The sequence below is a fragment of the Falco punctatus genome (assembly GCF_963210335.1).
Source record: "Falco punctatus genome assembly, chromosome: 6".
Lineage (NCBI taxonomy): Eukaryota > Metazoa > Chordata > Aves > Falconiformes > Falconidae > Falco > Falco punctatus.
In genome coordinates this window covers 34,783,063-34,804,792 of record NC_137585.1, presented here as the reverse complement: position 1 = coordinate 34,804,792, position 21,730 = coordinate 34,783,063, and the positions used below count along the sequence as shown (strand labels likewise).

At 57.2% G+C, this 21,730-nt stretch overlaps 2 protein-coding genes across 2 annotated transcripts in view; one reads left to right on the top strand and one right to left on the bottom strand.

Annotated features, from left to right (window-relative positions):
• Nucleotides 1-21,730, top strand: part of CARD10 (caspase recruitment domain family member 10) — a gene marked incomplete at its 5' end in the record, with an annotated part of 47,041 nt that overhangs the window by 573 nt on the left and 24,738 nt on the right. Inside the window, 2 exons of the mRNA XM_080390901.1 lie at nucleotides 3,098-3,180; nucleotides 3,465-3,624. Of these exons, the coding sequence (XP_080247027.1) occupies nucleotides 3,098-3,180; nucleotides 3,465-3,624 (243 nt within the window). The remainder of the gene's footprint in view (nucleotides 1-3,097; nucleotides 3,181-3,464; nucleotides 3,625-21,730) is intronic.
• Nucleotides 6,176-18,331, bottom strand: CDC42EP1 (CDC42 effector protein 1). Its single transcript, XM_080390916.1, has 3 exons — nucleotides 14,150-18,331; nucleotides 9,710-10,595; nucleotides 6,176-8,660 (listed from the first exon to the last, which is right to left on the bottom strand). The coding sequence occupies exons 2-3, from the start codon at nucleotides 10,149-10,151 to the stop codon at nucleotides 7,846-7,848; spliced, it is 1,257 nt and encodes a 418-aa protein (XP_080247042.1). The 5' UTR covers nucleotides 10,152-10,595; nucleotides 14,150-18,331; the 3' UTR covers nucleotides 6,176-7,845.

Genomic DNA, 21,730 nt, shown 5'->3' with positions numbered 1-21,730 from the left:
TGTCTGACCATGCAGAGGCTCAGCTCTGCAGATGAAGGAAGTCGCCAGCGCTGGCAGAGTTGCTGCCTGGCTTCCCACTATTGTTCCCAGTGGCAAATAAAAGGGGGGTGAACGCCTCTGCCGAGCATTGTAGGAGGGAGGTTAGTGTTATCTCCATAAAATCTCATGGCCCCTCTCTGAGCAGCTCATGCCTCTTTCCTGCCTGTCTTTCTCTCTGCATGTTCTCACAGCCATGGTACTTGTGGTTCCACACATAACCCTATGTGCAGGTAGCTTTCCCCATCCCTCAGACACATGCTGCTCTCCCTCCCGGGCAGCCTCACGCTCTGCCAGTGGGATCAGTGGATAAATCCCAGTGAGAGTGATGTTCCGTCTGGTCTGTGTGGGAAGTGGGGGAAAAGCTCCTTTATGTTGCTGGCCTGGGACCTGGATGGTGTCTCTGCCACAACATTCTTGTGTCACCTTGGCCAGCCATGTAGGACAGGATTTTTCTGGTGGAGTTCATGGTGTGCCCTGGATGCAATCTCTCGAGCTGTACAAGTGTTTTGTTTCTGTGTGTTCGCTGGCTTAAAGTGGGTTCAGATAACTAACCCTGGTGGTAGTGTCCTGGTTTCTGCTGGGACAGAGTTAGTTTTCTTCTTGGTAGCTGGTGCAGTGCTGTGTTTTGGATTTGGTGTGAGAACAATGTTGACAACACACTGATGTTTTTAGTTGTTGCTGGGTGATGTTTATACTAAGTCAAGGACTTTGCAGTTTTGCAGGCTGGAGGAGCACAAGAAATTGGGAGGGGACACAGCCAGGACAGCTGACCCAAACTACCCAAAGGGGTATTCCATAGCATGGGGTGTCATGCTCAGTGTGTAAACTGGGGGGAGCTGGCCAGGGCCTGCAGATCGCTGCTAGGCATCGGTCACCACGTGGTAATTGAATTGCGCCTCACTTTTGTTTTTTCCCTTCCCTTTGCATTTTATTCCTCTCCCCTTCCATCTGCATCATCATCATCATCATCATCATCATCATTATTATTATTATTATTATTATCATCATCAATTATTAAATTGTTCTTATCTCAGCCCTCAAGTTTTACCTTTTTTCCCCCTGATTCTTCTCCCCATCCCACTTTGGGGGGAGGCAGGAGGGGAGTGAGCAAGTGGCTGCATGGTACTTGGTTGCTGGCTGGGGTAAACCATGACAGGTGGCTATGCAAACAGTGTCTTTGTACTGCCCTTGTCCCTGCAAAGGGACAACATGAGTTGCTGGAAAGAGAAACCCCTCATAGCCAGTGGGATGCTCTGATATTTTGAGCAGGGGGCTCTGGGCCCTGTGTTTTCCCTGGGATGGCTATGGGGAAGCAGGGTGAAGGTGTGGGTGGGTGGGTGGGACACAGCAGCGTGATGGGAAAAAGACCCAATGCCAGAAACCACTATCATCGGCACCTGCTCCTGCTGGCTCCATGCTCAGCCTGGGTGTGTTTCTCCAACAGCTTCAGTGACCTCAAGAGCAAACAGATTTTCCAAGCCTGCTGGGCTTTATAACCCTCTGTTAATAGGAAACACCTCCGGGAAGGAATGGTTATCAGCACTTATCTCTGTTTACTTCAGGAGATTTTGGGGAAGGGAGAAGCTGCCTCCCAGCTGGCTGTGCAGCAGCAGGATAGCTGCACTCAGCTGCTCTCTGCACACCTCGAGACGGGGGCTGAGGGGACTGCTGGCCTCCCGCTCCCTCTTGCTCCCCCACTGACTTCTGGAGTCTGGCAAAGCAAAACACCACCAGTTTGTTCAGCCAAATCTGGCGCAAAGTCTGCTGACTTGTAGATCTCACCTGGGAAGAAGACCATAGGAGTGACGTTCCATTATGAAGACGACATTTTCATGTCTCAGGGGTAGGGGAGACAGGGCTGTTGAGCCTGATGTGCATGGGTCTTCGAGGTAAAACGTTTGGGTCTTGATGGAGCTTGGATGGAAGGTTGCAGAGAGCTCCCACATATTGCTAGTGCAATCCACACAGGTGGGTCTGAACCTAGAGCCACAAGAAGGGAAGGAGATGGGATGCGATTCATGTCACTCCTGCAAAGGACTGTTCATAGCTTGTGTCATCTAGAGGGGATGTGTTGGCTGCCCTTTCCCCCGAGTCCCTTGGAGCCCTTCCTCAGAGCACCATGGGGAGGGATGGTGGGGACCATTTTGGTGTGCTGCTGTGGATTTTGGGGGCTGACCCTGCCACAAAAGAAGGGAGCTGGGATGCTTCTTTTGGCTAAGCTGTTACATGCAGAAAAGAAGTGAACATGGTGGTCACACCTCCATGGCCAGCTGGCAAGATACTTGTCCTGTGTGGTGGCTGGAGTAGCACCCCTAAGGGCTGTGTGTGGTCATCCTCTGCAGGGAGCCCACTGAGGAGGCTGGGAACTGGTTAAATCTCCTGGAGTCCCTAATGAAAGGAAGTGTACATAGGGAAGTTATTTCTTTGGATCAAAGTCTCCTGGCTTAATAGCAGTCAGTGGGGCCTTGCAGAGGCAGGGGCACTGTTAATGTGTAAGCCACAAGGAAGTCTAGGGATGTAAAGCCCTGCATGTGAAGTGTTTCTGAGCTAACTGCTGGTGGCTCCCTGCCTGGTTACTCTGCCCTCTGAGGAAGATGTCTGTAAGGGCTGCTGCTCCTGTCCTTTGTCACCCAGGGTCCCCAGCTCAGGAAGGCTGAGCAGGAGACCAGCAAGCCACAGCCACCTTTGCTCTCATCCTTGCATTTCTTGGACTGCAGGCGATGCTTCCCACCAAACCCTGGGTTATGTCCCTCTGCTTTAACCCTCTTTGTATGTCTGCTGTGATGCTCTCCTTTCCTTCTGCTGAGGACAAGCCTGTCTTCATCTCTCTCTCTGGTGTCTTTTCTCACTTACTGGCTTCACTCAGCCCACTCTTTCCTCACTGAGTGAGAAGCCTATGCAAGACCTCCAGCATGGAGTGGTTTTGGCCATAAGAGGAGTTGAGAGCGGGAGATGTTCTCCTGGCTGGGACACCTTCTCCAAGCAGCACTCTGTCACTTGCAGTGGCAGGGAGAAATGGCTGAAGGAGCCACACAGACTATTTTTCTCTCTGCCTTAGGGAAAACTGGAAATTTTCAACCTGGGTATGAAGACTGGGGACACCGTGAAGGTCAAGGGCAAGATATCTGAGGATGCTGACAAGTAAGTACAAAGAAATCACCTTGACTTGCCAGGACTGAAGGTGGGCTGTAGAGGGAAGTGGTTTTCCAAGGCTGACAGGTACAAAAAGTGTGAGCATAGCTCAGTGTTAGGGGAACCCCTACACTACCACTGTGCAAACTCCCCTGGTTCTCAGGCAGAATGACAAAACAGGAGGCATTAAGTACCTGCAACATTGAGGGAAGAATTGGGTGCAGAGCCATGTGCTGGATCTTCCAAGACCCTGTCCTGCCTGTGCAGCTGACCTTCCTCCTGTTCACCCACAGCTTCAGCATCAATCTTGGCTCCAGCTTCTCAGATCTGGCATTTCACTTCAGTCCCCGCTTCAATGAATCTGTCATCGTCTGCAACTCCAGGTGCAACAGTGTCTGGCAGGAAGAGCATCGTGATAACCACTTCCATTTTTCCAAGGGCTCCACTGTGAAGGTGAGGGGTCTGTGCTGGTGTGGGGTTGTGGGGGGGGTGTGCAGTGGGGGGAAGCCCCTGGTCAGCAGATTCCTGTACTCTAGTCCTCTCAGTCCCATTCAATGCCTGCAGCTCCCTCCCAACAGGCCCTCATTCTCATCCTCTGGGTTTTTGGTCCTGATTGGTACTTCCACTCCTCCTTCAAAACCTCAGCTTTTCCTCAGGGAACTTTACATGTCTCAGACTTTGTAAGGATTTCCTGCCCCTCATACCTGCCTAGCAGGTGAGTGCATGAGGGGCATCTCTGAAGGTAAAGGGGATCTCCAAGAAGCAGGACCTTGCTGCTCTTCACCTTATTTCTCTCCCTGATTCCCTCCTATGCAAACACAGGTTTTAAGGCAAGCCAGAGCTCGAAGCAACGTCCAAAAACCACTCCCTTAGCTCTTCTGTCCTCACTACTGCTGGATCCACACTGCCAGTCTGTCCTCCCTCTCCTCCTGCTAGGGATGCTGTCCTAGTTGCTGTCTCACCCCATCTGATGTCCTGAGACATTAACAGGGCTGTGTTTAGGGGTAATCCTGTTCCTATTGCTGTGGAGAGGAAGCTTGTTTCAGTCATGGGTGGCTTTTGGGAAGAGATGGTGAGGTGACTGCTTTGGGGAATGATCCCTTTAATTTGCAATGATCAGCAATGTGTTCTTGTCCTGTCTGCTTGTGCATGTTTATTAGCGAAACTCCTTTATCTGTGTCCCAGTAAGCTGCTGAGGGCATTGGAGTGTCAGGTTTATTCTGCCCTGCCCAGAGCAGATCTAAGCCATGTGGTGCATAAAGACATACTTGGGTTTAACTGCTCTGAGTTTACAATCTAAGTAGCTGAAACAACCCCAGGAGACATTCCGTACCAAGGTCATAGTCTAGATACCAGCTCAGAGCTTTGATATCAACTACTCATTTCCTGCATCATCCTCAGCTCAACCCCCGGCACCTTGCTTAAGTCTGTAGGGACCAGGTCTGACTCACACGTAACAGTCGGGCCTTTTGCCTGGATGCTTACCTACTAATCTCCTCTTTGTCCCCAATTCCTGCCCTTCCTCCCCTCTCTTCTCCCAGATCATTATTGAGATGCTGGCAGACAAATTCCTAGTGAAACTACCGGATGGGCATGAAGTGAAGTTCCCCAACAGGCACTCCGCCGATCACATCAGCTACCTGAGTGTCGAGGGAGGCTTCAGGGTCACCTCCTTCAAGCTGGACTGATGGGTGCCACTCCCTAGCTCTAATAAAAACACAAGCAGTGGTTTCTCCAGCTGCTTTGGCTTTCCTGACGTCTTTGGCTCTGCAGTTCTGTGCAAGACACCAACAAAGTCCAAAGCTTTTCCACTAACAGGAAAGGAGCCCTTGCTGGATGGAAATAGCCCCCAGATAATGTCAGGTGCTTTTCAGGTCAGACTGGGGTGTGGGGTTGAATGGGTAGTAGGTAGGGCAAAGCAGACTGTAGGTGGGGTTCAGAAGGGGAATGGTTGTGTAATCTCTTCATAGTGCACCATTTCCTCCTGCACCCAAGTTTTTGGGAGGGAGGGAGGAAGGAAGGAAGGGGAAGAAAAGCATGGATGTGAGTGATGTGGCATTCAGTGTGGCATTTGGTGCCACAAAACCAAAATTAAATAGATTTGGGAACCTCAGGGCATGGGTTTGATGGGTTCCTCTTGGCTGCTCTGAGCAGCCAGTGGGCAGGAGGAAGCAGTGCCTTGCAAAGGGAAGAGAGCACAGATGTGCCCCTGAGCCAGCATTCCTGACATCGATAAGGAGTTGTCTCCTTGGACTTTCCCCCTTATCTCACCCCACTTATCTGCTGGTGCATTCCAGCCAGGTTACCCATTACTCTGACATTCCCACACCGAACCCTACTCAGTGAAAGTGAGTCAGGGGAAGGCAGTAGGGAGTGACGACAGGGTTTGCGCTGGTTGACGTGGTTCAGCACCTCCAGTCTGTGTCCCTCACAGGGGACTACAGTCAATTAGTGCTGAATACCAGATGCTGCTGCTCTAATTTAGAAGTGTCTCACCAGCCTTAAGTGAGATCGATGCGTGACTGCAAACGTCGGGGCACCTTAGGCTGGGTGGGAGGAGAGCAGAGGTAGAAGAGCATCTTATGAGAAGCCCAATCCAAGGCAAGGTGGCAGGGCACCTGCCCTCCCTCTCCACTTCCTCGCTGCCTGGCCTGTGGGACTTGCTGCTGCCTGAGGGATGTCTGATGGGCTGGACGGGCTGTAGCCAAGCCACCTTTGGGAAGGGCACTGATCTGCTTCAGGCTGCAGGTGAATTGTTGCCAGGCTGGAGAGGAAGCTTTGCACCTTTTATGTGAGCTACACGGGGCTGGGTGGATAGGAGGTTACTTTGTGTGTCAGCCATGGTGAGCAGCAAACTACCAGGCTAGTTAATCCATGCATCCTAGAGGTGCTGGAAAATCCTCCTGAGAGTGGAGAGGATGGGATTTTGTGTCTGGGACACTGGCAGACGTAGCAAGGAAGATGATAAGGTTGCTGCAGCTGAGGGGAGGCACCAGAGGAGAAGTTAGTATCAAAACTGTTTTAATAAGGACAATAATAAGTGCATGGGATACAAAGTGGAGGCAGAAAGGATATTCCATGGGTGTAGGTCTTTGGTCTAGAGTTTGTGTTATGGTCTGGAAAGTGGAGGGCAGAGGGAACTCATCCTGAGAGCCAGGGTCCCTGCACCAGAGGGTGCAGGGGCGGTAAGGCTGATCCTGCTGTGTGCCGGTAGCCAGAACTGGAGGCTCCTTCAAGCTGCTGCCTGCCCTGGCTTGCTGCTGCTGGCCAGCACGAGGCAGCCACTGGGAGAGGCTGGGGTCTATGGGCTTGCCCGTAACCTCAACGGCCTGACTGCGAGCAGTGCGCCCATGTACAACACGTGCCTCTTTATTATGCTCTAAAGAGCTCCCTGCCAGAAGCAGACGGGCGGTGGGTGAGCTGCGTGGGAGCAGAGCCTTGTGGCCATGGCCCGGCATCTCCCCCCACTGCACACCCCCTCCTGTCCCGGAGAACAAGGGGGGTCCTGTGAGGGTCCCTCTGGTGACCTCAGTCCCCAAGCATCTCGGCTCCATGCCATGGCACAAAGCCGCTTCTGTGAGGGCCAGTTTGCAGGCAGGGCAGCGTGGGGGGCAGCTCGTTCTGGGGCGGCCACATCACCCAGGGCCACTTGGTGAGGGACATTAGCTGTCCTCCACACATACCCCTGGGAAGGGGTGCGCTGGAAAGAGGGATGCGCATGTGGGAAACGGGAAGAGGGGGTGAGGATGGAGAAGAGGAGGCTCAGACCGAGTGGCTGCAGAGTGGGAGTCTCCTTGTTCTGAGGTGGGGGAAAGGAAGGGATTTTTACGGCCTGAACTGCAGAATCTGGTGACCTGACAGCCTCTTCTCTGCCTTCAGCTGGCCAAGAAGTTTCTCCCCTCCCTGCTGCGAGGGGGCAGGGGTCAGAAAAGGAGCTGTCCTCAGTGACACTCAGCAGCAGGAGGCAAATGAAAAGACCCCTGCGATTATCTCTGTGTGCTCTCACCTCATGAACACTGAGCTCACAGCTTTTTTTGGGGGGAAGGGAAAAGAGAAAGCTCAGCTCTGTGGGGTTTGCCTGCCCCTTGAGCCCCCAGCTGACCTCACCCAGTAGATAGACGTGCTATATGGGAGCGTCTTGCACCAGCTGGAGCTAGGGAGACCCCCATCCCCTACATGCCAGAGCTATCGGTGGGAGGTCCTCCCAGGCCTACCAGATGGATACCCATGCCAGTGCAGAGGGTGGTTGGGGGTGTCAGTGGGGGACCAGGCACATCCCCAGACATGCTGGTGAGGCCAGGCTGAGACATGGAAGAGAGGGCGCCGGGGAGGAATGGGATGGGTTAGGAAAGGTTTTGGGGTTTCTTTGGCACATAGGAATGTCCCTTTGGTGTCTAATGGCAGTGAGGCGGGGAGCAGGCAGTGATGCCCAGCGCTGTGATGCACAGCCCTCACTGGCCCTCCGCAGCAGCCTAGTCTAGCCCCAGGGAGCGCCCCCGGGAGACAGGCTCTCCTCCTGCCCCTCTCTGGTCCCCCAGTGCCCCCAGCTTGGCAAGGAGGTCATCTGCTGGGTCTGGCAGTGACACCGGCACCTGAGGGTGGGGGACGGGGAAGAGAGCGAAGACCCCAGCACCAGCGCCTCTGGCAGGGGGCCATGGTGGGAAGGATGGCTCTTCACACCTTGACTTCATCATCTTCCTCCTCATCGGCATACTCAAAGGAATTGCTGCGCCCCTCATGGGCACCAGCATACCCCTCCCGCAGGCTGGAGAACTTGGCCTCCTCCTCCTCCACCTCCTCCTCGTCTTCCTCCTCCTCTTGTTGATTCCAGGTGGCCTCGGGGGACCGGCTCTCCCCTGTCACCTGTGACCCCCACAGGCTGCTGCTGGGGCTCTCCCACAGGGTCTGCGTCCGGGCCTGCCGGGGACCCTCGCCCTTCTCTGAGCTCCTTGGGGTGCTGGTCCCACCATAGTGGCGGGCCAGGACCTGGGCTGCCCTGTCAAACTCCCCTGCTTCGATGGTGCAGTCGTTCCAGTGACCCTGCCATGGGGTCCCTCTGGACGCTGCCCCTGGCCCCGACGCCCAGGCAGGGTCCTCGCCAGCACCCTCGATGACGTGTGCTTCTCCATTGGCATGGACCGACAGTCCTGGCAGTGAGCTGGCCTCCGACAGGCTGCTCTGCCTGGAGTGGTCCCAGAAGCTGGATGTTGCCTTGTCCTTTCCATGGGATATGCCTGATGCTGGAGGGACCCCATCCTTCATTCCCTCACCACACAGAAGGTTTGGGCCATTGTCCCCCACCTCACTGTTACTGGTTTCGGAGAAGCTCATCACCTGGAGAAGCTCGCTCATCAGGGAGGGTCCCAGGTCCAGGCGGAAGGAAAGGAGGGAGTCTGAGCGCTTCAGCTCTGCTTCCCCAGGGAAGGCACTCTCTTGGGCCTTTTCCAAGCGAGGGACGCGAGGGATGGTGCAAAACCCGGACTCCAGCCCTGTGAGGCAGAAGGGATGGCTGGTGAGGGGGGCACAGCTAGGTGGGAGGAAGCCTGCCTTACATCTGTGGGGGACAAGGGACAGACCGCCAAAGTGGCGCAGGTCACGCTGCGGTTGCTAATGCTGGCCTCTAAAGGACACTGTCTGTGCGGACATCTCCAAAGCCCTGAGTTAGAGCAGAGGGTCTCCAAGGGGGCTCGGGGCTTGTTAAAATGCCGGTGGGGACTGAGCCAGGCGGATGGGACCAGGAGATGGCAGCAGTGTCTCAGCTTGCCTTCCACTCCGCGCCCAGCCACCTCCCGGCTGCGGTAGGTCCCCCAGATCCCCCCTGCGAGACCCTCTGCTCCAGACCTTCCTGGCTGGGGAAGAGCTGAGCCGCAGCCCAGTGCTGTGAGGCCGCAGAAGAGCCACCCAGCTGCCCCATCCCATCCTTCCCACAACTTTCCCCAAAGGTCCCTCCTGGACCCTGGCTGGCAGGGAAGGATGGAGGCGCAAAATGGGGAAGGGGGGATGGAGTCCCTTGAGGAGGACATGGAGATGGAGGGGTTGGCACAACTAGTGACAGGGTTAGCCCAGGTGTGTGGAGGTGTGGAAGGCCATGCCATGGATCTCCTTGTCCTCACAACCTCTGTGTGAGCATTGTGAGCACTGCCCTGCTGTCCCAGCACCTTCTTGGCTTCCTCGGGGAGGCTACCCATGGGGAAGGTGTAGGGCTGGGCGAGATGGGGGACACCCCTTTACAACTGCTCAACTCAGGCTGCCAGCTGTGTGGGGCTTTTGGGGAGGGAAAGGAGGAGAAACCATCCATGCCCCATGTTAGGGGCATCCTGGGAGGAAACCCTCCAAGGACAGGAGCAAGGACTGTGGTTGAAAGCAAGGTTAGGGTTATCTCCTTGCAGGGACCACCAGGACTGGGGACTCTTACATGTCCTGTCTCTGCTGACAGCCTAAAGTCCCTCAGTGAGTAAACTGGGCATGGAGTGATGGAGAAGGTCTGCAGAGGATGCACTGTGCCTGGGTGCCAGTTTCTGCCCCGCGCTTCACTCACCGTAGGCCTGGTGTGTTTTGGAGAAGCTGTTGGAGGCACTTTTGAAGGAGAACTTGCTGGTCAAGCCCCGGCCACTGCCGCCGTCGTATGTCCCCTCATTTAGCTGCGGCAGCGAGACGGCATTCTTGATGATGGGCGAGATTGCTGGGGGGGCGGGTGATGCCCCCGCTTGGCCCCCACTGCCTCGGCTCCTCAGCGGTGTCCGCCGGACATGTCGCAGCGTCCGGGTGAAGAAGTTGTTGGCTTTGGCCGTGTCAGCCCCTCCATGGTTGCTGAGGAAAGAGGTGTCCCCGAAGACATCCCCACCACGCCCCACGTGCATGGTGTGCCGAAAGTCCCCCAGCGGTGGGCTGATCATGTCCGGTGTCAGCTCTGACTTCAACCGCCGCTTACCATGGGAGCCTGACACCCAGCTGAGCACCGGCAGCTTCCCCAAGCTCATGTTGCACCCCTCACCTTGCCCCTGCCTTTGAAAAAGACCCCCAAAGTGGCCCTCGCTGGCCTTCCAGCACTGGGGTGGCCTGTCACATCCCTGGCCTCCCCATCGCTCCTGCTCCGATGTTCGTGGGGGAATGTCACCTTGGCTTTCCGCAGGTGGGAAGGGTGCCTGTCCCCCTGCTTCCCTGCACTACGTTTTGCTCATGAAATCACCTGCAGCGAGTACGTGCCTGGCGGTGAGGATGGTGGAGGTGTCCCCAGGGGGTGTCTGGAGTCACCCTCAGTGCTGTGGAGGCCACTGGAAGCTTGGTCTGGCGGCAGGTTTATGGGTTAATCCACTGTCTTCTGTCACAGCCAGGTAAGCAGAGCTGGTCACGGATGGGGCAGTGGGTGATGGTAGCTTGGGGTGGGCTAGCAGGGCAAATGCCTCAGTCCCCTTGTTGGCCACCTAAACAAGATAAGAGGAATGGTGAAGCCCTTGGAGAGGATCATCCCAATCATGCTGGCTGTACCCCCAGGACGGGCTGGGGAGGTCAGAGGTGGGGTGGTTGCTACCGGCTGTCCCCCTCACCTCACCCTCCTTTTGGAGAGGAAGAAAAAGGCTTTCTCCCAGAACCACGTGCTCTCCCTCACCTCTCTGACCTCCCGTGGTGTGCCTCAGTTTCCCCTGCCTGCAAAGCAGCTTTGCTGGACCCATGCCGTGATGCTGCCCTGCCGGGGTGAGAAGCCTCTCCCTGCTTTTTGCTATTCAGATGAGCCCTTGGGGAGAGGGTGAGGCCTGGGGACCACGTGCTTCTTGGGGAGGAGGGGTGGTGGGGAGTGAAAACGCAATATTTATATATTGGTTCATTTATTCTCCTCTGGCTGGGCCTCCAGGTGCTGGGCAGACACATCAGAGCGGCAGGCAGCCACCGGCGGTGTGGGGAGGGCAGCTGCTTTTCAGGCAGAGGAAACTGAGGCATGGCAAGGGAGGTGATTGCTCAAGGTTGGAGGAGAAGGTGGGATGGGTCCCTGCACTCAAGCAGGTCCTGGAGGCATTGGGGGCAGGCAGGAAGGCAGTGGCTGGGTGAACGATGGCAGGACAATGACCTCTTTGGTCAGCAGAGAGGACACTCAGATCAGCAGATCTTCTGTCAGTGTGTGTGGCAAGAGGGAGAGGGCAGGTTGGGGAAAGGTGAGGATTCAGGGTGTAGGGTACTTCAGGGCATCAGTGGTCTGGGTGCCCACCTGGGGACATGTCCATCCCTGGACTCAGTCCCTGCTAAGGGGCTGGGGGAACAGGTTGAAGCTGGGTCCCTTCAGCAGGGATGGCTGTGGAGGGCAGCATGTCAAGAAGCAGTGCAGAAGCCTCGCATCCCTTAGTCCCCATGTGCTGGGACCCCCACTGCTGCATGGTTCCATCTGTCTCCCCCCTGTCACGCTGCCTGCCTCCCCTGCCTGTCCTCTGGGTCACCCCGGGGCAGTCAGGCGGTTCCAGGGTGGCAGAGCTTCTGGTGAGGGGGAGCTCTGGACATGAAGCTGCTTTCCTGGCTGGCTACACACGCTTTTGCCTTGCCCTGGCCTTGTTTGTTCACCCGGGGCCCCTCTTATCTGCCAGGGGTTAATGCCTGGGGAAGGGAAAACAAACCTCCCCCTGGCAGATCCTAGCACCATTGGCTGCCTCCCAGGGTGGCAGTGGCCGGTGGCAGCTGGAAAGGTGGCAGGTTGGCTTCCTGCTGGCCCCCAGCTCATGCAGCCCATGTTTGCCTCCTGCTCATGGAGGCCATGTGGTGCTGCCTCACCGCTGGGACAGGCCAGGCACGTGGCGGGTTTGTGGTGGGAGGACAACCGGGGAGCAATTCCCTCTGTCAGGCAGAAGCCCAGCCATAGCCATTGCGGCAGGGTTCTTCTGGAGTGCAGGGAAACCACTGAGGTGGTCCCTGCAGCACACAACTGGGGTCTCAGGACCACAAGGAGAGAGATGTGACCCCATTTTTGAGCTGTCTCCCGGGAAGGCGCATGACCCTGGGAGAGGGTATTAGGTGAGTTACAGCCCTCGAGTCTGTCTTCCCCTCTGCACATTGGAGCCCCTGAGAAACCCAAAGTGGGGACTGTGCCCTTCAGCGTGTGCTGCAACCGGGCAAGGCCACTCTGAGGGGTGAACCCCCCACCACTGATCCCCTGCATAGCAAAGCTGCCCTGTAGACCCCTGGGGGGGGCTGGGGCTGGCATTACCCTGGGGACAGGGAGCATCCCTTGCTCCCTGCCTTGGAGAACTGTTGAGTGGGAAGCTGAGAGGAGAAAAGAGTTCCTCCCTCCTTGTCCCTTGGCCACCATGGTGATGCAAGCCAGCACCTCCTGGCACCTGGCTCTCCCTGTCCGCTGGCAGGCAGCAGGCACTGGGAGAGAAGGGAGGGAGGGAGACAGCTGGTGCTCAACCCTAACTGGATGGCAGGTTTCTGGCAGGCCTGTTAGACCTTTTTTCCCTCCAATCTCCCCCTTTTTCCTCCTTCCCTCTGCCCCTGGTGCATCTCCCTGCTGGCTGTGCCCCTTTGAGCCCTCCCCTCTGCCCAAGTAGACTCCTCCATGCCAGGGAGACTCGTGATTCTGTGGGCAAAGGGTGACCCATGAGCTCTCCTTTCCTCCGCTGGGCAAGGGGACACCTCCGCGCCCCGCCGCCCCCCCCGCCCCCCCATTTCTGGCCACCCGTCTGTCCGTCTGTCCGGATACTGCTTCCGTCTGGCAGCCTGCCGTGTTCTCCAGCCCCCAGCATGGTGAGCCTGCAGCCCATCCCGACCTCCCCTTCCCCAGCATCCTCTCCCTGGCGACCTTCTTCCCTCCTCTGGCAAGCCCCCTGAACTCAAAGACCAACTGCTGGCACCTCCTCCTCCTCCCAGCTTGGCCTTCCCCATCTCCCCCCCGAATTCAGCTGGTTACCACTGGTTTTCCACTAGCCAGGAATGGCCGGAGCTGTTCTGCTTGCTGGGAAGAGCGGAAACCAGAAAGGGGGGGAAAATAATCCAGATGTCTAGTTGGCTGGAGCTGCTGAAAGCAGCCTCTTCCCTCCTCTCGTTACACCCCCGCTCCCCCCCTCCCCAAGGGGACATACTCCAAAAGAGGGCGAGGAGATGTTTGGGGTGGTCTCAACATAAGGAAGAGCATGTGGAAATGGCTGTGGGCGCCAGGAAGGTTTTCCTAGCCTTTGTGAGTGCCAAAAACCCTCCCGTTCCCTGGAAGAAGGGAGTCAGAGGCTCCCCTGTTGGGTCACTGTTCTGGTATGGGGAAAGCTGGCAGGGACAGGCTTTTGGGGAAGGTGGAAAGGGGCTTGGCTGGCCAGGCCAGGCCTCTTCCAGCTCCCCTGGAGCTGTGCCGGGCAGTAGGCAGACAAGCCTGAGTCGAACTCCTGTGCTGCTGGCTGCTACACACATAGAGAGTTTTATCTCTCCATGTAACAAGGGTATTTTTCCAAGCAAATGTGTTGGGATGTGGAGGGAGGCTGGGGCTCCAAAAGCGGGTGGTTTCCAGCCATTGTCTCCCTGTCCCCCTTGCCCAAAAGTGCTCCCTGTCTTTCTGCAGCCCCCCACAATCGAGGCGCTGAGAGCCTGCGGGGCTGCGAGGGCTATCCCGAGCTATCCCGAACAGGGTGTGGGACGGGGGTGCCCCACTGCCTTCCCCCATCCGTGGGACTCCCTCCTTGCCCCCTTTCTCTCCCTGCTCCCCCCAGCCTGTCTCCCCTCTCCTCACTCCTGCTTTCCTTCCTCCCAGTTTCCTGTCGCATTCCTGCCTTCTTCTCCTTTTCTTTTTCACCATCCTCCCCGACTCCATTGCCTTGCCACCCCTCCCGCTTCTCCCCTCTCCAGCCACCCTCTCCACCCTTTTCCTTCTGCTCCCAATCCCCCCGCCCCCAGCTCCTAAACCTGAGGAATCAAAACTTTCAGGATTTACTTCTTCTGAACGAGGGTTATTTTTTTTCCCTGTCCCCCGGCTGAAAAGTTGGGGGAAGCTCCCAGTGGGCCCCCGTACCTTGCTCCGCGGGTCACTGGTGCTGCATCCTAGAGCAGAGGAGGGGAGAACGGGGAGGCATGGCCCCCTCCCTTTTCCCACGGCTGTCTCCCCAAGGCTGGCTCTCCCAGGCTGACGCTGCGATGCCACGGGAGAGAGGGAGTGAAGCTGGTGGGGAGGGGACGTGGGAAGGAGGAGGGCGGGCTGCAGCACCACCGAGCCAATCCTCGCCTGGCAAGGAGACCAGAGAAAATGAGATTTATTCCAACTATCCAGGACAGAAAACTTCAGGAACTTCTCTGTCGCTCCCCCCCTCCTCCTCACTTCCCCAGTGCCATTTCCCATCCTCCGGCACCATCGGCTGCCTCCTGCTCCTGGATGCCTGCTTGAATGGATTTGGGGAGAAGAGGAAGCCCCGGTTGCTGGCTAACTTGGTTAGGGGAGCCTGGCCAGGGGGCAAAGGAAAGGAATTTACCTCCTCTGTGTGTGTGACCCCTTGGGTATCATACAGGGTCATCCCATCCCATGTTGGATGGGAAGCCCCCAGTACCTGCAGTGCAGCACCGCCAACTGGGAATGGGGTCTGGTGGTGGGTGGTCATGCCGGGACCTGTGGGTAGCATTGGGTTGAGCATTAGCAGGATAACAGCCTCCCTGAAGGCCGCGTGGGCCAGGTCGGCATTCGTTACAGGGTGAGGACAAGCGTCACGGGATCAGGACAAGCGTCATAGCAGCAGCAGCTGATCAGGGTGAGGGGGTGGCAGTGGGTAAATTAAGGGAGATGCACTTTGGTGGCACCAGAGAGGGTTTCTGCCCACACAGGGGACACCACATCCCTCTGACATTGTGCTTTGTTGCTTTGTCCCTTGATGGTCACAGGGCAGAAGACCCTATCAGTGCCAATGAGGGTCAGCCTGGTGGTGGGCATGGCATCACCAGTGCCACTGGTGACCCTCATGGCCTCCAGGAGAGACTCAGTGGCTCTGCTGGGGAGCACTTGGCCAGGCACCTATTCAGGGCCCTGTGGTGGAGAAGGGAGGTGTCCCTGCTGGTGAAGGCGAGATGAGACTTGCTGGGGTTAAGCAGGGCCTGGATGAAGGGATGACAAGATGTCTGCAGAGGAGATGTCAAAATGGAGCCTGGCCTCTTCCCAGGCTCAGGTGGCTCTTGCTGGGGTGCCTGGGCAGGAGCATCTTATTGCTCAGAGGTTTGCTAAGCAGCAGTAGGGCTATGGCACCATTCTCAGCCTGTCGGCCTCAGGCTTCTCCTCTGTGAAACGGGATAGTTGGGTTTTCTGCCTTTTGTGGAGGTCTTCTCCATTAGGAATTAGGATCACATGGACTGTGCATTTTGGTGGTACTTCTAAGTGAGTCTATGTCTTGGACAGAGATGGGATCTCAGGTCTGAGGTGGGGGGTAAACTGTGCCACCAGTAGGGAAAGGAGGGGAAATTGTGACCTGCATCCCCCCTACTTGCCAGGGAGGCATCTCTTCCCCCGAGTCCTGCTCAGAGGAAGCCAATAGGGGTGGTGGGCAAGGCAGGAAAAGACCTTTTGTTTGGGTCTCCTTCCTCTGCATGGCCTGCCAGGGCATCTCTCCCCACAGCCCAAGGGGGTCCCCCTCACTCCCCTCACCCCCATCCGCATGCCCTGCAGTGGGGGCTGCAGCAGGGAGTGGAGCCTGGGCGATGGCAGCCGCCTCCGCCGGGGAATGCAGAACAAATCTCTTCCAGATGGGACAGGGGCCACGTTCTGCTCCTTGCGGGGTGGCCAGCTCTCCACTGCCTCCTCCTCCTCCTCCTCACCCTTGCCTCAAGCATCTCTGCACTCCAGGCCAAGACAGGCTTTGTTTCCAGGAAAGCAGCTGGAAATCCCCCCTCTTCAGCAGCCCTCCCCAAATCTTTTGGTCTTGTGGCCATGCCAGCTGGGCTGTGACTTTTGTCCTGGGGCTGGTGCTGAAGTGCTTTGGAGACCTCCAGTGTATGTGCCAGCTCCAGGACTCAGCACCCATCCTGGCCTTTGGTTGCCTGGGTATGAACAGAGGTCGTGTGGCCCCTCCAGCTATAACCTAACAGGGGTTGCACCCTCCTAAGACCCCCTTCTTTCATATACAGCTGCCTGGAAAGCGAATCCATACAACCTTGCCTTCCAACCTGTTTATCTGCCTTGGCTGATAAATGAGAGGTGACTGTGCTGCAGAGCCACTGTACTGCTTATGGGTGCCCTGGGCAGGAGCTAATGCCTGGACCCCTCCCAGCCTGGCTACCTCATTTACCTTCAGTCACCCCAACATTTCATCCCGTCTGTAGCCCTGTGCTCCAGGCAGCCAGTACCAGTCTCACTATTACAGAGGGACGGGCCATCGAGCTTATCATGGGAGCAGAAAAGTGGCCCCACAGCTTTCCCAGCTGAGGATTTGCTTTGATTCTCACAACATCAAAGATAGGGTAGCACAGATTGCATCCCTTCTTCTTCCCAGTGCTCATCCCTCCAGCATGGTGCTGAGGTCTAATGGGGGGCTGAGCATGATGGGGATGGAGAAAGGAATGGAGGGATGCTGGGGGGAGCTGAGATCTCTGCCCCACACCTCCAGGTGCTCAGTCCTTTCTGCCATCTCGCTTTGTAGTCCCAGTCCTTGCGGCTCACAGACCTGATGCCTGGGGGAGGCTGATGCAGGATTCCCCTCCACAGAAGAAAAATCCCCCTTCTCCCTTTCCCTGGTGCCTGGGGGGAGCTGAGGAAAGGTGATGGGGGCATCCCAGCCTGTGGATGGGACACTTGCCCCTGGATTTCTATTCCCTGACATTTCTACTTGCTGCCTTCCTGCCTCCCTCTTTCCCTATGAAATTTCCAGGGATGGAGCTCCTGGAGCATGCTGCTGCGCTCCCAGAGCCCCAGCCCTGGAAATTTCCTGGGGAAGGGGGGCAGGCAGGGGATTGGTGTGAAGGGGGTGCCTGGCTCGGCACACAAGAAGTACATATCCTGTTGCTGCCCAGGGTCTCCGGCTCATATTTCCTCATTAACTGGGAGTGCTGCTTGTTTGCGGGTGACTTCCAGATGTTTCCATTCTCCTCACGGTGGCTGTGAGGGCACATACTGCATGAATTAATTCTGGCAGCAGGGTAGGGGATAGTCCCCTGCCATGACGGGAAGGGGGGTCCGTAGGGCCCCCTGCCCCACCACGCATTCTGGCATGGCCTCATCCAGCTCCTCCGCACCCTGGTACTGACAGGTCCCTCATCCCTCCTCCCAGCCTGTCGCCCTCAGTGCTGCCTCCAGTCTGTGTCTCGCTGCCCTGGGGATGAGCTGGAGGCAGAGCCGGTTTTAGGGTGAGCAAGCCAGGGTGGTGGCAGGAGGTGACACCCCAGGGCAAGGGATAGGTGTGAGGCACCCAGCGTCTTGCCCAGAGCATCCCTGGACTGATGCCAGCACTGGCTTTGTGGGCACTGGATTCCTCATACCCCATATATACTCACACATATATACTCACCACATATATATTCACACTTCACCAGAGTGATTTCTCCTCCAGCAGCACCCCCAGGGATGTGCTAGGCTCAGCCAATTTCTAGGGCTGTGCTGTGGGTCCTCTGCTCTGTGCCCATAACCTTTGTGATAACCAGGGAGAGGGATCAGACTAGTGTGGTTCCCAGCATCCTTGTATTGCACTGGGGAAGGAAAGTGGGTGGATTATGGTGATAACCAACAGGCAGGCAGCAGCATTGGGTTAGACCCACTCATGCTAGAAGACGGTGGATTGACCTCTGTAAAAGCCTACTTTTAATATTCCCCACCTATTCCTTCAGCTCCCCTCCCCTGGAGCAGCAGGAAGCTGAAGGAATGGGACCGACCACATCCCACTTGTGGGGTTTGCAAAGGGGTGTGTGCGTGTGCGTGTGTGTGCATGTGTGCGTGTCTGTATGTGTGCATGTGTGCATGTGTGCATGTGCATGCTTTTCACCGGGGAGCTGGGCTGGGAACTCAAAGCCTCGGGGTTTGCCAAAGCCCAGGAGGAGGTAGGGATGAGTTCCCAGGCTCGCTGGCGGGCTGCCTCCCTCCCTCTGCCCATCTTACATCCCAAATGTTTTCATTTTTCTTCACCCTCCCTGGCTTCCTCCTTGTATGCTAGCCCTGTTCGCTGGATGGGGATGTCGGGTGCTGTAGGGGTGTTTGGGAGGTGTTGTGGGAGGGAGGATGGAGGGACAGACCCCCAGTCTGTGCTCTCCCTCTGACTTTCCCCTGGGCAAAGAGGAGAGGGAAGGCGGCGGGAGTGGGGGGGATGGGGGCTGTGGCTGGGAGGGGAGGGGAGGATGTTGCATAAACCAGAAGCAATCCAGAAACAGCTGCCGGTGGCCTGGAAACACCTCTGTGATTCCGGGCACTGGAAAAGGAGATGTAAATATATACATTTATGTATGTACATTATGTCTCCCCCAGAACAACCTCCACAAACACCACTTGATTCTCCGGTTCCTTGTCATAGACTTTAAGGAGATGAAGGTGGGAGCCGGGGGGGGAGCTCAGATAGCTGATTTACTGCTTGGAGAAGCAGCTCTCTGTGTTTGAGGGCATCTGGGGGTCCATTTGCCATCCCCCAGATATGTTTCCTTGGCAGGGTAAGGAGGCAGAGCACATCTGCAGGAGTTTAAAGCCCATGCAGATAGGAGGGAGCTGGGATGGAGGTTGCTGGGGTGAGGAGAGAAAGGGGGAGATGGTGAGGGTATGAGGGATGCAGCAGGGAGGGAGGGTGTGCAGGGGATGGGTTAGAGGAGCAGGAAACTAAAGGGACTCTGGGAGAGAAGAGCCTTTTGGAGATGAGTTGTGAGAGGAGGTGGGGGAAGGTGCTTCAGGGAAAGGAGGAGCTGGGGGGTCTCAAGAGAAGGGAGGAGGTCCCCCACGGTTGGAATGGCAAGGGAGAGGGGACCATCAAGGGATGGGGGATGCATCCATGAAGCAGAAGGGGAGCAGGGTGCAGGGATGAGGAAAGGTGCAATGTGCGGAGAGAGAAGTACAGGAAATGAGGGATGGGGAAGAAGAGATGTCATCCATGACGGGAAAGGGAGACTGTGTGTTGAGGAATCTGTCTTGGTCAAAGGGAAGGGGTGAAAGCCAGGGGAGTGGCTGGACAGAAGGCCTGGACAACTCTTTTATGATAATGATTTTGCCTGTCCATACAGCCCATGTATTTTTGGCCCACGGAAGGAAGGGGGTGGGGATGCAGAGGCAGCTAAAAATAGGGGTGTCCCTGCCCATTCCCCCAAGGCGGGCATCCGTCTGCCTGCCCTGCCTGCGGGGTTGCTGCGGGATCTGGAGGAGGGGAGCAGGCCCAGCCTCCTCCCTACCGTGTCTGGCTCTGCTTTTGTTTGTCTCGAAGCCCTACAGGGACAGGAAGAGGCCGCAGGGCTGGGGAACAATGGCTCATTCTCTGGGAGTCTGTGCCTGCCGAGGAGCGATAGGAGACATGGGACAGTGGCCAGAAGGTGAGCACAGCCTTCCAGCGCCACTGCTGCAGGAGCTCGCCCCCAGGACATGATGGGTCCACCACTGGGATGTCGCTGGGGGTATCTTCCCCAGCCCATCTCTCTTCTCCAGACCCCAAACCAGGCTCCTGTGCCTGGGCAGAGAGGGGATGAGGGGCTGTCTCCTGTGGGTGCACTTTATGGAGGACATGAGGGATACAATGCTGGCAACCCGAGGAGTGGTGGGAGTATGTCTCCAACAGGCACTGGGGAAACCTGTTGTTTTGCAGCCTCTCCTTGAGCCTGTGAAACCTGCAGGGAGGGTGGCTGGAGCTTGCATCCCCTCGTGGGAATGTCTCCAGCTGGGGCCAGGGAGGTATTTACCTGGGCGGTGCAGTGAGCCTCTGTCCCAGCCCATCGCTGTGCTCACTGAGGCAGTGCCAGTACTGCTGGTGGAAACTCTCTCCACGCTCTGTTCTCCCTGCTGTCTGGGAGACGGCCAAGGGGCATAGATGGGTGTGCGCGGCGTGGGGGGTGTGGGTGGGTGATAAATCCTTTAATCCCACCTCTTTCTTCCCCAGACCCTCCTCTTGTGGCAGTGTTTCTCCCAGATGTTAGATCTGACAGCCCGGTGCTGGAAATGCCTCAGGGAGAGTGTCTCCCCACACTTCTCCAGATGTGGTGGGGGTGAGAAGAGGTGGTGTTAGCACCTGAGGTAGGGGAGAGGTTAGGAGATACTTTGCAGGGGTTGAGCAAGGAGGGGACAGAAGAATCTCCCTGTCTCCAGCCCCCTTTTTTCAAGGTCTCAGATGCTTGGGGCTGAATGCTTGCCAGGGCTCCTCTTGTTTACTCAGCCGGGGAGCTGACACATCCAAGGTCTCTGCTGACTCCACTTTCCCACATGCTGCTGGCGGGCGCATTCCAGGGCAGAGTGGAGATCCACGCAGAGGCATGCCAGAGGTTTCCATCCGGGATGCCATCCCCTCCTCCCTGCTCTCCCCATGCATCTGGCACACCCCGCCAGGCCGTGAAAAGTGAGCATCACATCTGGCCAGTGTGGTGGGCTTTTACAAGCCAGGGCTGGCACCAGAACCCAAGCATGGACCAGGACCCCGCGGACCGGGACCTGCCTCTCAAGCTGAAATCCTTCAGCAAGGCTTGGTTCTTCTCCCTGCTCCCCTCCAGAGATCTCAGTCCCACTCCCTGTGATGACCCATAGGAGATGCGTGGAAGGGCAGGGGATGTCTGTCTTGGCTTAGTCCTCCCTAAAGAGACCTGGGGGAAAGGGGTAACACCCTCCTAGGCAGTAATCCCAGCTTTTTCATTTTAGGATGGGCATCTATTCCTGCAGCTGGGCTTAGGTTGCTGAGGGTTAACAGCGCTGGGCTCTGCAAGGGTGACTGTGAGCTGGAGGAGGAGCTGCACCCTTCCCCTGCAGGCACCGCTCCGGTCCCTCCCGGGCAGCCGCCCTGACCCAGAGTGGCCGCCTATGGTTTTAGGAGGGAAGGCCACAAAGCTTTTAAAAATAAGCGCCAGGAGATAAAGAAGGGTTTGGGGACCTGGCTGCAGGGCCGGGGCGGGAGCGTGGCCCTCGCCCTGTCATTTTGGGCTGGAGGCTCCTGTCCCAGAGATGCTCCCACCTCTCCCGGGGCAGCTGGCGTCTTTGCCTCCTCAGACCTCGGGTCGCTGGCACAGGGCTGCCACGACCTTTCCTCCCCGCGCCGGGCTGGCCCGCTGAGGCCCCTTTACGCCCAGCCCCAGCGTCTGGAAGAAGGGGCCTCGTCTCCCTCCTCGGCTGCCACAGGAAATGCGGAGCCTGGAGGTCAGGGGCCAGCCAGCAGCTCCTCCGTGGGGGCCAAGCAGCCCAGCGCTGGGGCTTCCATCACGCCGGCGGAGGGGAGGGGAGGGGAGGCAGAGCCGTGGAAGCGAGGGGAGAGGGCCAGGCTTTTCCTGTTTATGTGACTACCAGACCCCCAAGAAAGGGAAAGGACTTGGAAAGCTCGTTGCTCTTGGGCGGGCTCCAGCCAGCATCTGTCTGTGGCTCCAGCCCAAGGATCGCATCCCTGGGGCAGGGCGTGACTCCTTCCCAGGGGAAACGGGCATCCAGCTCCCAGGGGGTGGGGGGGCTCTGGGGTTACGTTCCTGG

Coding starts and splice junctions, on each gene's coding strand:
- CDC42EP1 (XM_080390916.1), bottom strand. CDS start 10,151: ATGAGCTTGGGGAAGCTGCCGGTGCTCAGCTGGGTGTCAGGCTCCCAT. Junction 8,661..9,709: donor CAAAACACACCAGGCCTACG/GTGAGTGAAGCG, acceptor TCTGCCTCACAG/GGCTGGAGTCCGGGTTTTGC.